Source organism: Pelodiscus sinensis, chromosome 1 (assembly GCF_052426305.1).
Source record: "Pelodiscus sinensis isolate ZL-2025 chromosome 1, ASM5242630v1, whole genome shotgun sequence".
In the NCBI taxonomy this organism is placed as follows: Eukaryota; Metazoa; Chordata; order Testudines; family Trionychidae; genus Pelodiscus; species Pelodiscus sinensis.
In genome coordinates this window covers 93447426-93460202 of record NC_143052.1, presented here as the reverse complement: position 1 = coordinate 93460202, position 12777 = coordinate 93447426, and the positions used below count along the sequence as shown (strand labels likewise).

Below are 12777 nucleotides of genomic sequence, written 5' to 3'. Positions count from 1 at the left end.
GCACGTTCCCCACAACACCCGGTTAACTGTTCTCAGGAAGATACAGCAACCACAACCCACCTGCTCCTGGCCCAGGATTATCACCCCGTGGGGTTTGATGGGATGCCAAGCAGCCAGGTTCTCACTAGAGCCACGCTGCTCACCGTCCTCATACGCCCACCACACGCCATCCCGGGTGGTCCAGGCGATGCAGATGTGGTGCCATGTCCCATCCTTCAAATTCAGGGGCAGCTGGGCAACCTTTAAAATACAACAGCGAACAGCAATAAGCCAGGCATGTCCTGGAGCTGCCTTAAAGCATCCGTGGCATGTGGTGGGATAGTCTCTCCCAGCCTCACTGGCAGCAGCAGGAATCCTGCACAGACCTGCCCCCACTGGCTGTGTCATGCAACAGCCTGACGTCCAGGGATACTGCTGATGGGAGTTAGGAGAGGGAGGGAACCGGGGATAGATCCTCAGGACTTTGCCTGGAAAGATGAGGATCCCCGCAGGCAGAAGAGGGTGAAAAGAGGGGACTATAAAGAAAGGAGGCAAATAAAGAGAGGAAGGGAGATGTAGGAAAGGGGCAGGGGAAAGGAGCAGAGAGAGGGACAGAGCAGGGGCAGTGGATAATTAGACTGATACAGAAACAGGGTCTGGGTGATGCCCAGGACCCAGCTCATGAAAATCCCCTTCACTTCCCTTGTTTCATGAAGCCGGGTGGGGATGGGGGCGGGGGAGGGGGGGTTAAGACGGGAGGGGGGGTTAAGAGGGAGCAGACAGAGCTATGTAGCCTGGATCTGGTAGATACAACTCTCTCCTCTCCAGGACAAGGGGAAGCATGGAGGTAGTCTCCATTAATGGGAGTGGGACAGGAGTCTCCTACCCCCTGCACAGGAAAGGGGGCAGACAGGGTTACTGCCACCTATGCTCCCAGCACAGAGGCTCTAGCCCCTCCTGACCTTGTCATTGATGAGCAGCTCCATGGGGTTGTGCCCCCACTCCATCAGCACAATCTCGTTGGCTTGCCCCGGGGCAGAATAGGAGAAAGGAGTGCCCAGCCCTGAGGAGGCCTTGGACTTCAGCCACATGCAAACTGTGAAGGCAAAAAGCTCTGGCAGGCTCTTCTTCATGCGTGCGTACATGTAGTTGGTCCGTACGGGGATGGTCACCTTGTAGGCATCTGGAGGGCTGAAGTCTGGTGCTGCCGTATGCTCTTGGGTGGACAAAGGAGAAGGAGGAAAGAAGCAGGGTTACAGGTGAGTGACAATGGGCATTGAAGAGGGCCTGTCCCATGTGGAAACACATAGTTACACCAATCCAACCCTAGAGTCAACCCCACAGACTAAAACCAACTGCCACTGACAGCACCTGCAGCTCAGCACCATCCTGCCTCCATGTACGGCACCAGCTCAGCTGCAAGTGTTAACTATCATTGACAACCTAGATGAATCTCTGTATTAAACCGCTTCATATAACGATCATTTTCATAAGACTTTGTATTAAGCCTTTCCATATAAAACTTTGTATTAAGTAATACAAAACTTTTGTATTAAGTCTTTTTATATAGAAACTTTGTATTAAGTTTTGGTATAATACTAGAGGTCATGTCTTTGTACCAGAATAGATCTCTTCCCTTTTACCTAATTGAGTGCCCTGTTGAATGAATGAGGTGTGAAAGGATAAGGCATGGAAGGCAAGCACCTCAGAGTAGTTACAACAGTTGGAGAGGGGATAGAAGCCAGATCTGAGGACAATAAGACCTGTTAAGTGGACTCATTGAAGAAGATCAGACATATTAATGGCCTTGTGAGTGAGGGTGCATTTACACTGCAGCATTTTCCCAGAAAAACAGCAATTTTTCTGGAAAAACAATACTTGCATCCACATTGCCATTGGGTTCTTTCAACAGAAAGTGAAAAGAATGGAGGGGGGTTTCCGACGGGGGTAAACCTCATTATATAAGGAAGAAGTTTTTTTCTGAAAAAGCTTTTTCAGAAAAAAGATGTGTGGATGCAGAAGAGGGAGCTCTTTCGAAAGAAGCGGCCTCTGGGAAATACCACAGGTGCCCCGGTGGCCACTCAGTCCAGACTAACCACAGCTTAAATGTGAGAGCGTATCCAATCAATGCGGACGCTATCTTTCGAAAAAGCACATTGCTTTTTCATTGCGCTTTTGCAGTGTGGATGCTGTCTTATGAAATAAGCTTTTCTGGAAAATTTCTTCCAGAAAAGCTTCTTTCAAAAGAAGCCTGAAGTCTAGATGTAGCTTCAGATGCAAGCACCTCCCTTTGAAAGCACCTTCTTTGAAGAGGAGTATGGCAGCATTAAGACAAGATCCAGAAGGCGGCGCCACAGATGACTAACTGCATATGCATATGATGGCACAGATTTTGCATATGCATATGATGACTAACTGGTATAGATTTGCATGAGAGGGAAGCTACTATAAATCTAAGGTATCTTGCAGGAGGATCCTGGGTTTAGTCTTATCAATATTGGCACATCACCCCTCCCCATCTAACTCACCCGGCGAGTGCAGTTATATATTACCAATAAATGTAGCATTTTGCCTTAACCCCTTGCAAAAAATCCCATGCAGTGCTTTAAGTACAACATCAGCAGCATAGAGAAGCAGTGTTCCTTATAAGCTGTGTACTTGGGCAGCCACCCAGGAGAGATTCAAATGCATCCAGCTGATTAGCAGAGCGCCCAAAGCTGATAGTGTGTATTTCTCCTGGTGGTACACATCCACATAGGTCTCAGTATACAAAGCAAAATTTATTCCACATCTGGGTGGAAAATATTAAAGGGAACACTGTAGACAAGGCCTCACTGAAAGGGCTTGGTATAATCAGAAAGGGGCAACAGCAATAGCTCTGCGAACACAGTGCATGGGAGAGATTTGAAAGAAAACCCTCACAGCTCAAGAGCTGGCCCTTCACACTCTGTGACCTACTGGAACCTGGTCCGAGTCCAAGTTAAATTGTAATCTTCTTAGGCCATAGGCCGTGTTTCCACTTATTTGTACAGAGGCAGACCCACTGATAAATGATTGTTAGAGTGACACAGAATTTCATCACTAGCCCAAAGCATCTATTCTACCCCATCTCCTGATTAAGAACAATGAGGCATCTTCATGAGCATTGATGGCAGATGAGGGGTAGGAGCTTTTGAATCAGCCAGGAGTGGTACCTGGTTTAATCAGACCCTCCTCTACCAATACTGACCCTGTTCCAACTCGGCGACCCGGCTCTGGAGAACGCTCAGCTCCTTCTCTACGTCCTGTTGCTGCTGGCCACTGTGGCTGGTAATGGAGGAGCGTTCTTTCTCCAGAGAAAGTAACTTGGAGAGGAGCTGCTCCTCTAGCTCCTCCATCTTGGTGTGGAGCACATCTCGGGCCAGGACAGGGGAGGAGGTGGAGGTGTTGACGCGTGTGGGGAGCTCCTGCTGCACTCAAGAAGAGAGGTGGAGAACGGGGAGAGGAGTGGGAAAGGAAGAAAGACAAAAATCAGGGATAAACATGATGAAAACAAATTACCCAGCACCAACATGTCAGGGATACTTGTGGACAAAGCACTGGATTTCCAAATCAAACAGGATGGTGTGTAAGGGCCTCAGTCTTAATGTGACCCTCCACTTTAGGAGCCTCCATCTGAATTTGAACCACACATGTAAGAGACTTCATTAATTTCATTACAAAATATCTCCTCTGACATTAAGCATGTCAACTGGTTACCCTGCATGACTCTTCCCTGTTACTTAGTGGTTGAAGAGAGAAAGGGACTTCCATGAAATTCACTTCTCTCCCAGGGCAAACTTTCTCAGAAGCCCATGGGGCTGTGACTGAACATTTTGTGAGGATTTCCACGACTGGTGACAGGAGATCTTTGAATTACTACAGAAAATTCTCCCCCAGGTGCTGGCTGGTGGGTCACACCCATATGTCAGAGTCCAACTGACTGCCATATTTGGAGTCAGAAAGGAATTTTCCCTTCTGACCCTACAGGCCAGGAATCCATAATAGTGGCTGAGACTAGGCAACAAAAGATCAGCGGTCCCCTCCCTGCGGCTCATCTCTGACTTTCAGGCGACTGTCATTTTACCATCACATAGCGGTGCTGTAATCCTCTTAGCTCAGCTCCCTCCCTATGCCCTCTCCCTGTGCTGTGTGAGAGGTCCTACATAGCAAAGGGGGGAGGACCCACCAAAGGAGATAAACCAGCCCGTAGAGTTCTCCACTAGGGTATGTATTAACTTGTATAAAAGAAAATGGGGTGTAGTGGCCACTTCTGCAGTGTCTCCAGTTACAGGGAGTTTAAATCACAATGCTGAGATTTACAGATCATGCCCGTCCTGCTCCCTGTCCCAAAGTCCTCCCTCACCAGGCTGGGAGTAAAACCTGGACTGGATTCAAATTGAGGCAGGCTTTGCTTTGCTTATTGCAAAATCCTGGTCAGGAACATTGATGAGATGCCCCAGGATGGTGGAGCTCTTTGAAAAGACCCTATCACCATCTCGCAGGCTCCCTTGCAGACACCAGGCCAGATGGGGAAGGTCTCGTGTTCCCCACTGGTGGTGGAAGCTGGGATGAGAGGGGAGAGCTGAACTAAAGTGCGTCGCCCTTTGGGAGCCGTGCTGAGGCGCAGAAGGGGTCAGCTCAGCCAGAGAAAATCTCCGATTCAAACCCATCCCCAGCTGATGATGTTTGCAAGGGCAGTGCATTGTCTCAGCCTCACATTTGCTGCCTCCACTATATAGTCAGTTGGGTGGTGGCAGATGGCAGTGTGGGAGTCCGTGCTTGACACCATCCCACATGCCTCCTGCTTGTGATGCCAGTGTGGGCAAAGCGAGGTGGCTGCTGCTGCCGCCGCTGGGATACATTTCCCCTCAAATATCAGCTCAACCCTTGCCTAGCTCACTCTCTGCCTCCCTTTGAGCAAGGCTTCACAAATCGTCTCAAGGCTACTTACGCCAGGGCCAGGCTGCGTGTATGTGAATGAGTGTCTAACTATGGTCACCTAGCACTCTCCTCCCATTCCAGCTCTCCTCCTGCCCCTGCAGAATTGAGGGGCTGCCTCATGCGATCTCCCATAGAAATACCTTTTTTATTCCTCCTCCTCCCCATGGACTCCTCCTGTTACATTGCACTTAGGCTCTGGAGAAAGAAGTGGAGTTGGGTGGGAAAGAACAGCTGGGATACTTAGCCTTTGCCCCCCAGAACTGGCCTGAGATGAGGTCATGGCATTCAAGGCTTCTGGCTAATCACTGCTTAGTTAATTACTTGGGAAGAGAGCACTTGGGAGCGCTGATATCAGCTAAGTGGCAGGCAAGGAAGGAAAAACGTGTCAGTGGCAGAGGAACTGACCTGAAAGCTCAAACCCTGTCTCTGTCTCTTGCTCTCTTTCCAGGCATCTGTAGCATAGTTTCCTTGCTCCCTAGTTTGTGTGTTTACATGTAACCAATCCATCCCTGCTTGCCTGCCCGGCTCTGCCCCTGCCTTTGGTGCATGTTTCCTTTTTTATACACATGTACATCTGTCCTGCTTTTCCGCTGACTCTTTTGGAGTTGGATTTGTAAGAAGCATAGATTTGGGAAAAACCTTCTCTCATGGTCCTATTGAGACATCCCTCAATTCATGGTACAGACCTAGACTAGAGAGAGGAAGGCCACAAAACACTAGCAACTGACTGGCTGGGATATTAAACTGAATGCCTTCCACCACCTCTAATGAAGCATCACATCACACACCACTTCTTTCCATCACTAGTGAGACTTCATCAAAGTTGCTTCTGCCTCTCTCCAGTGTGTTGTCCAGTTGGGAGTTAGGGATACGCTGGCTCTTTTGGAAAAATGTGGGGGCTAACTCTGATGTCCAAGCAAATCTTCTCACAATAACAGGCTCCATTATGCAAGGCCATGTGCTAGCTCTTTCAGTTGCTGTGCTCAGAGGTCTGACTTGGGATAGCGTACAGCAAAGGGGGTGGTGATGTCCTACCCATGCTCCACCAAAAATCCCCAGATCCACTCACAATCCCAGAGTAGCTAGAGATCTGAAAAGGACCAGATGTGAAATCATTTATAACTGAAACTGGCACCTTCAGGTTTACAATCAACCCCCCCCCCCCCCAGTGACAGGAACAGGAGCTCTTAATGCCACTCTCAAGACCATAAGTCTGCTTTGTAGATAGGATCAATGAGCAGAAGGGAAGGGAAAAGGAGCCTCTGTACACACATGTGGTGGGCTGGGACACAGTGGGACCTCTGGACATGCAGCAGAGAATCTGTGGGGTTCTTGAGCCTTCCTCTGAAACATCTATTGCTGCTGTCAGAGACAAGCTACTAGGGTAGATGGTCTGCTAATTCCTATGCTTCTGGCCATTTCACTGCACCTCCACCCATCCACACCTTGACATGCATGACCTACCTCGGCCCCCCCAAACACAAAGAGGAACACACAGCAGTTAACTTCACTGTACTTAAGACCACCAATGCTGATATGATTGGAGCAGTATTTGGCATGTAGCAGCAGCAATGTCTTGCTCTCTTCATCAGTAGATCGCAAAGCACTTTACATGCCTGTCCCTATTTTACAGTTGGGGAAACTGAGGCACAGAGCAGTGAAGTGACTTGCCCAAGTCACCCAGCAGGCCAGCCACAGAGCTGGGAACAGAACCAGCTCTCAAGTCCATGCTCAGTGCTCTAACCATTAGACCACACCACCTCCCTATAAATAGCAATATCGTTTCACTCCAGACTGCATTGGTGTATATTCTGAAGGTCTCTTCCACAGCCCTGCTGGCTAGAAACTGAATGGTGATGTTCAATGGGAGTTTCAATATAGAGCTGGTTGAAATTATTTTCCATAAATTAAATGAAATTAATTTGTTTTAATGTTGTACATGTGTGTGGAATTTTCCAGTCCATCAATCTAATGACTCAGAATGATTTTTTCCCCCCTTTTAAATTCTTTAGTGGAAAAACTGGAAACATTTCAAACAAACCCAAGACATTTCTCACACTGTTCAAAAATCCAGTTTTCATCAACACACACAAATCCCTCTCCCTGCTTTTAACAAGCTATTTTCCTCCCTTCCTACTTAGACGTTAAGGAAACTGAAGGGCCTTCAGGTTGCTCTACCGACTTAGTCTGAGCCCAGACTGCACTGCCAATGGCACTTTGCCACCATGTGGGTTAGGAAAGGGATCTAGAGAAAATTCTCCATTTCCCGCTTTGCTGCACTGGAAGCTGTCCCAGTGCGGTGGCTAACTGTGCTTTCACAGCCGAAGCAAAGGCCTGAGGAATTGGATTTCTGACTGATTTTTATCACTGCCAGCAGCATTTCCGGTTCCTTCACTGGGAACAATCGGCATTGTTCCGAATCCAACAGGGATCTCCAGCAATGCCTTCCAAGCCAGGCATATCTCCTCCCACACAGAGTGAGCTCCACCCAGGCGAGCTCCATTCTGTCCACCTTCCATTGCAATAGTGGGGCAGAGAGAGATCCCAGCTGGATTCCTGACCTAGACCTCTGGCTCAGGGAAAGGGAAAGGGGTTCCTGCATCCCTGTCGTGGCCCCTTTGGCTAACATGAGAACAGCGCTCCCAGGGTTCTGAGAGACACGGAAGATTCCAAGCCTGGTTCTGAACTCCCCTGCATTGGTACAAATCAAGAGTCTTGCCGCTGAGCTCGGTGGAGTCACACTGGTATAAAGCCGGTGTGAGTGAGGGGAAGAGTCAAGCTCTCCGTCTGGCAGTCTAACCAGACGTTAGAAACTGGTAGGAGACCCTGTCTGGGAATGTCTTGCATGCAGCCTTCCCATTGCTGGCCACAAAAGTACCTACCGAGGGACTCGCTGACTTGGAATAGCCTCAGACGGGTAGCTGTGTTAGTCTGTATCTGTAAAAACAGTGAGCAGTCCTGTGGCGCTTTAAAGACTAACAGATTTATTTGGCAGAGGCTTTCATGGCACTGACAAAGTGGGTTTTACCCATGAAAGCTTATGCCCAAATAAATCTGTTAATCTGTAGTGCGCCACAGGACTCCTCGTTGATTTTGCAGACTTAGAATTGGGGCTATTCAAGCAAGGCAGTGACAAGAGACCTCATTGACATGCCCAGAAATTTAAAACAAAGCAGCCCTGTATAATTTGACTGAAATAAGCAGGATTGAAGTGGATTCCATTCAAGCAAACCTACACAAATGGAACAGCCCCTCCACCTCCTTCCTACCAGCTCTTCCCGAAGCTCTCTCTAGCATCCGCAGGCACAGATTGCATTTCCCCACTCCTGTTCTCTTCAGTAAGAGCCTATTCTGGCCACCACTAAACGTAGTTAATCTACAGAGGGGCTTTTTCCCCTCAAGGGGAGATCAGGGTTTGGCATTCTCCGTGTTCCTCCCCAGTGTCAATGCAGGAACTCTTGAGTGTCACATATCACGTATGTTGTGAGCTCTCAAACCTTGACTGAAGACTGAATTGTTGCATGGTTTTGAAAATTTAAGGATGTTACTTCATCAAAACCTTAATTTGTCATTGGAGTGATGTAGGTGCCCAGATAAACAAACTACAAGCATATAGAGCCAAATCTTCACCTGATGATCTAGTCCAGTGGTTCTCAAATTGTGGTCCGTGGATCTTCCAGGTGGTCTACAGCTCAAGCTCAGCTCCCCCACTTCCACCCTACCCACACAACAGGGAGCCCACACTGGAACTCCAGCCTCACCCTCACCCCCACCCTGTGAGGTTGGAGTACTAGTGCTGGCATCCCTGGGGGGGAGGGAGCCCTGAGCCCCCTCCCCCACCAGATCCACCTCGTGGAGAAGAAACTGAATGAAGTGGAGCCAAAAGGGCTCCGTGTGCTGCGGCTTCCCTTCCCCCTCCACTGGCTGGGGAAACAACAGCACACTGATGTGCTGCTGGGAGGCTTTCCCTGCTGCTCCTATTGGCCAAAATCCAGCCAATGGGAGCAGCAGGAACCCTTGCCTGAGACACAATGCCTGTGACTGGCATGGGGCGCAAAAGCAAGTGAGTGCCCCTGCTGCTCCTGCACCCCTACCCTGCTCCTGCACTGCCCCCAGCTGAGATCCTGTACCCCTAGCTTGTTTCCCGCATCCTCCCCAGTCAGACATCCTTCCCCCAGCCCAATCCTGCACCATCCCTCCTGGCCAGACACCCTACCACCACCCGGGGCCTGCACCTTCCCTTGCTCTTACCCCCTGGACAGACACATTACTCACAGCCTGCTCCTGCACCCCACCTCCTGCCCAGATCCTGCACTCTCACCCCATCCCACTTACTGGCAGTTCTGTTCCGAACACTGAGCCCCTCATTTTTGTCCCTACCCAGAGCCTAGGGGGTCCACAAAATCCACTAACCCCGAAACCCTAGAAGAGCAAATCTGGCCCATGGGGAGCCCTGAACCTCAGTTCTCCTTGTCTCGCCCCCTCATCCCATGGGGCTGGAGCGGCGGAGTAGTGAGGGGTCTCAGTTGGAAGCCACATCAGTGAGGAGTGGATGTTTTTAAGAGGAGTTTTTTTGCTTCTCACTTGTGTGCCCCATCTGATTTTTCTGTGGGTCAGTGGCCCCAATCCAAAAAGGTTCCATACCCCTGCCATAAATAAAGAAAACATTGAAACCTTTTGAGTGGACATCATGGTTGTGTCTACACTGGCCACTTATTCCGGAAAATCAGCCACTTTTCCGGAATAACTTGCCAGCTGTCTACACTGGCCCCTTGAATTTCCAGAAAAGCACTGATGATCTACTGTAAAATCATCAGTGCTTTTCCGGAAAAACTCTGCTGCTCCCGTTCCGGCAAAAGTCCTTTTCCGGAAAACTGTTCCGGAAAAGGGCCAGTGTAGACAGCACAGTACTGTTTTCCGCAAAAAAGCCCTGATCGCGAAAATGACGATCGGGGCTTTTTTGCGGAAAAGCGCGTCTAGATTGGCCATGGACGCTTTTCCGGAAAAAGTGCTTTTCCGGAAAAGCATCCTGCCAATGTAGATGCGCTTTTTCTGGAAATATGTATAACGGAAAACTGTTCCGTTTTAAGCATTTCCGGAAAAGGGTGCCAGTGTAGACGTAGCCCATATATATATAGTAGCCCAATGTCTGAGAGTCTGTAATGCTGTAGCGTTACAGTCTTGCCTCTGGGGGGCGCTCTTGCCTTCCACTGTGGTGCTTGGCTGAGTTCTGCACCGCTCAGCCAAGCCGCGGCGGGGGAGCAAGCAGTGGCAAGTGGCTGTTTGGGGTCTACAGTCCTCATGCAGCACCCCCGCTTGCACCACTTGCTCCCCCGCAGTGGCCTGGCTGAGCAGCGCAGAACTCAGCCGGGTGCCACGGCGGGAGGGGAAGGGGGGCGGGGCAGTGATGTACATGGCCCCGCCCCCTGGCCGTGTATGTCACTGGGGTAGGGTGTTAAAAAAACTGGACACCCTTAATCGGGGGCAGGAGCAGGAATGGACTGGCCAGGAGAGGAGCGGGGCTGGCTGGGGAGGGAAAGCAGAACTGGGGGGATCAGAGGCAGTGTAGCTGGCCAGGGGAGAACAGGGTAGGGGCGGCTAGCAGGAAGCAAAGCTGGTTGGGGGTGGGGGTTGGAGGCCGCGGAGCTGGTCGGGGGTCAGGGGCAGCAAGGCTGGCCGTGGGAAATCAGGAAGAGGAACTGGCTGGCGGGGAGAGGGAATTGGCCGGCGGGGAGCCAGACTTACCTGGGTGCGTGCAGATCCCAGGGGGCTGCCCGCCCCGCTCATGCATCCCCAACAGAGACAGAGGAGAGTGGAGAGAGAGTGAGAGGCAGGAGGGGGAACAGAGAAAGAGAGAGACGGAGAGAGAGGCAGAGGAGAGCCGAGAGAGAGATGGGGGGAAGTAGTAGTAGGAGGAGGAGGAGGAAGAGGAGGAGAGAGAGAGACAGAGCAAGAGACCGGAGGCTCAGGAGAGAAGACCAAAGGGAAGGAGAAACCTGAAAATCCCATCTTATGACAGGCTAATTGGCTAGTAAATTAATATTTTACTTTATTTAAAAATAAAGTTTGGTAAACTAACATTAAATGTCTTAACTTTCTCATCTGTTTAATAATTTAATGTTTCCTTTCTTACTAGTTAAATTAAATCATTCTCGCTAGCTGCAGCATTAGCAAAGTGGCTTGGGTATAATTATGTAATTAACGGCAAGTTTCCATGAACAACTGGTGGTCCATGGAAAGGTTTGCATTGAGCCAAGTGGGCCATGGGCCAAAAAGTTTGAGAACCACTGGTCTAGTCTAAAGGGGTTTTAAATAGTCTGACTAAAATCTCCTTTGCTGCTCCCCTGGTTGTGTGAAGTCACTAGTTGAAGAGTTTTCCAGGGCAGACAAGACCTGATGTTTAATGTAAACAAACAGAAACCTCACACACACTTTCAGGCCTTCTTTATTCATCATCAGTAGATCTGGGTGGAGAAAGGTAACCCTGTTTCACACAGGATTCTGATACTTTAAAATCTGGTTTCATTCCAATTGGGAATGAAAACCAAACATTTTGAAATTCTTTGCTCCCTTCTTCCCTTTGTCTGCCTTGTGTGCTGCCATGAAGCCATGAGCTCTGGCAGCCTCAATGCAGTCTGCTGAGCTACCCTGGAGCTGCAGACCCAGGAAGTCCTGACATTTTCCTGGTGTCCCATACAGCGGTGTATCACATATTCAATGGCGCCGGCTCCAACAGCCAGGCCCATCCCCTCCCACCGCTCACCGACTTCTCCTAGTCACCATTCACCACCCCATGCTCCTAGTCACCATGGCCACCCCATGCTTGGTCTCTGGCCCACAGCTCAAGTTGTGCCGCTTGCAGCCTGGTGTCTGCACCTCCCGCCTGCTCCTCCAACAGCCTTCCTGCCCATCTCCTGCCTTCTGCAGCCCTGGCTCTGGCCCCCACAGCTGCTGTTCCCATGGCCCAACAGCACCGAAGAACAGATTCCCCCCATGGAGGGGCTGGCTCCCCTGCAGAGTGCCTTCCCCAAGAGAGGTGGTGCACGTACTCACGTTGCGTAGGGCACCATGATTTGTAAGGATGGTGCTGACTCAGGTCTCCAGCCCTGGCAGTCCAGCAGGCAGGCTGCTGAGGTGCCAAGAGAGGGCAATCTGACAGGCAACAAGGCAGTTTCTAACTGACAAAACAATTTGACTTGGTGAATCGGCAAATTCTGATGCAACACTGGTCAGAAATATGCCAACCAGTTCTGGTCCAAAAGAAGCAAAGAAAGGGCATATTAAGTTTTGCAGAACACCTTAGCTGATCCCTTGATTCATCAAGTTTAAGGCCAGGAGGAACCTTTAGGTCAAATAGTTTGTCCTTCTGCAAGACACAAGCCAGAGAACCTCACCCAGTAATTCCAGACTTGAGCTCATACCATCCATTGAGAGAGAGCTATCCAGTTTTGATTTAAAGATTCCAAATAATGGAGAATCCACTGTATTCATTGGTAAGTTATTCCACTGGTTAATTACCATCACTATTAAAAATGTGTCTGACTTCATTCTACAACTACTGGGACTTGCTCTACCTTGTTCTGTTTCCTTTCAGATTAGAAATCAGAATAGAAAACAGGATAGAGTCCTGCCCTTCAGTGTGTTTGGTGGGTTTACTGTCTTTGGGTGGACTGGCATGATCTAAGGCAGTGGTGGTCAACCTGAGGCCCAGGGGCTGCATGTGACCTATCAGGGTTTCATGTGTGGCCCACAAGACATTTTGTTTACTGTTGCTCATGTGCAGGGTTGCCAGATTCTGCAGGTTTCGGTCTTCATTGGGTTCCCCCCCTTAACAGT

At 49.8% G+C, this 12777-nt stretch overlaps 1 protein-coding gene across 1 annotated transcript in view; it reads right to left on the bottom strand.

Moving 5' to 3' along the window:
• Positions 1-12777, bottom strand: part of NPTXR (neuronal pentraxin receptor) — a 31326-nt gene that overhangs the window by 5569 nt on the left and 12980 nt on the right. Inside the window, exons 2-4 of the mRNA XM_006118966.3 lie at positions 3209-3428; positions 942-1195; positions 61-240 (exon numbers count right to left, since the gene is read on the bottom strand). Of these exons, the coding sequence (XP_006119028.3) occupies positions 61-240; positions 942-1195; positions 3209-3428 (654 nt within the window). The remainder of the gene's footprint in view (positions 1-60; positions 241-941; positions 1196-3208; positions 3429-12777) is intronic.